General features: G+C 39.0%; 1 protein-coding gene across 1 annotated transcript; it reads right to left on the reverse strand.

Annotated features, from left to right (window-relative positions):
- Positions 1 to 239: 239 nt before the first annotated feature.
- LOC112504483 lies at positions 240 to 1,523 on the reverse strand (the record flags this gene model as incomplete). The annotated part of the gene is made up of 1 exon (XM_025108424.1): positions 240 to 1,523. A coding segment is annotated over one exon (1,284 nt), but the record flags the coding sequence as incomplete, so codon positions are not given.
- Positions 1,524 to 1,671: the final 148 nt, after the last annotated feature.

Here is a 1,671-nt window from a genome sequence, read left to right on the forward strand (position 1 = left end):
TGGATACTGATGTCTGCATGATATCCAAGGCTTCTTTGAAGGAAAATCTGTTATGGCATTGACGACTTTCACACTTGAATTTCAAGTATCTAAACAAGTTGGTTTGTGACAACTTAGTCAAAGGCATCCCAGAACTGAAGTTTCATAAAGACCATGTATGCGGTGCATGTGAGATGAGCAAACTGAAGAAAGCTTCACATAAGCTAAAAACATAGTTCAATACCGAACGTCCTTTACATCTACTTCATATGGATCTTTGCGGTCCTATGAGAGTTCAAAGCATCAACTATAAAAAGTATGTGCTGGTCATAGTCCATGACTATTCTAAATATACTTGGGTTCATTTTCTGCGGTCCCTTTAGTTGATCTGACAATTCTTTCATTTCCGATGGTGCCAGACGATATGGTGATTTGGCTACAGGTGCTGCTCCGGGAATTAAGTCAATGTGAAATTCGACTTTCCGTAACGGAGGTAATCCTGGTAGCTCATTAGGAAACACCTCGGGAAAATCCCGAACTATGGGAAAATCCTGGATGCTTTTCTCTTTAATTCCTTTATCCATAATGTGAGCCATAAACGCAACATATTCCTTTTTCAAGTATTTTTGCATCTTCATACACGTTACTAACTTGAAATTTCTCTKGGACTTCTCTCCATGCACCACGAGCGTTTCACTTCCTTTCAAAATTCGAATGGTCTTCTCAGAACAACATATCTCGGCTTGATTTTTGGATAGCCAATCCATACCCACAACGATATTGAAGCTTCCTAATCTAATTGGAATAAGGTCTATGCTAAAGTTTTGTTTAGCTAAACGTAATGTACAATTTGTGATTATGTCTTTAGTCCTAACTTCCTGACCATTAGCAAATTCGATAACGAAATCTTCTTTCAGCTTTTGCGACTTTAAACCAATCTTTGGTCTAAATTCTAGGGATACAAAGCTTCTATCTGCTCCAGAATCAAATAGTATGGATGCGTAATGGTCATTCAGAAGAAATGTACCTGTGATCACATTTGAGTCTTGCCTGGCTTTTTCCACTCCAATTGTAAATGCTCGACCTCGTGCTTGGCCTCCTTGATTTCCTTGATTGATTGGTCGTGCTGGGTTAGTAGCTGACTCTAGGTTCAATTTCGGGCATGCATTCCTGAAGTGATTCGGGCTTCCATACTTATGGCATGATTGATTCTCTCTGATCTTGCAATCTTTAGCGAAATGACCTCCTTTATTGCATTTGAAACAAATAATGCATCTCCCGCTATGGTGATAATTGCACTTGCCACATTTAGGGTAAGTTCCCTTGCCCTTTTCTCCTGTTTGAGACTGAGCCCCAAAGTTTCTTATCACTTTTTGGTTTTTGCCTAAATCGTTGTTGGTCCTTTTCCACGATTGCCCTTCTAGTTTCCTCTTTCCACCAAATTTGTCTTGCTTTAAAATCCCAGATCTAACTGCATCATTTGTCAGACGATTTGCCAACACCACCGTAAGTAAAGAGATAATAGCATACAAAGTAGGAGTTACCTACTGGTGGTTTCACAGTTTGCACACCTATAATGTTTTAGGTGTTTGGAGATCAAAACTCCATAATTTCATGTGATTCCACTTTCATGCAGAAGATAACCATATAGTTAACTCTCAAAGGAAGAATCATCCTTTTTCATCGAGTTTT

The sequence above is a fragment of the Cynara cardunculus genome, unplaced genomic scaffold (genome assembly GCF_001531365.2).
Source record: "Cynara cardunculus var. scolymus isolate 2C unplaced genomic scaffold, CcrdV1 Un_Scaffold_5729, whole genome shotgun sequence".
Lineage (NCBI taxonomy): Eukaryota > Viridiplantae > Streptophyta > Magnoliopsida > Asterales > Asteraceae > Cynara > Cynara cardunculus.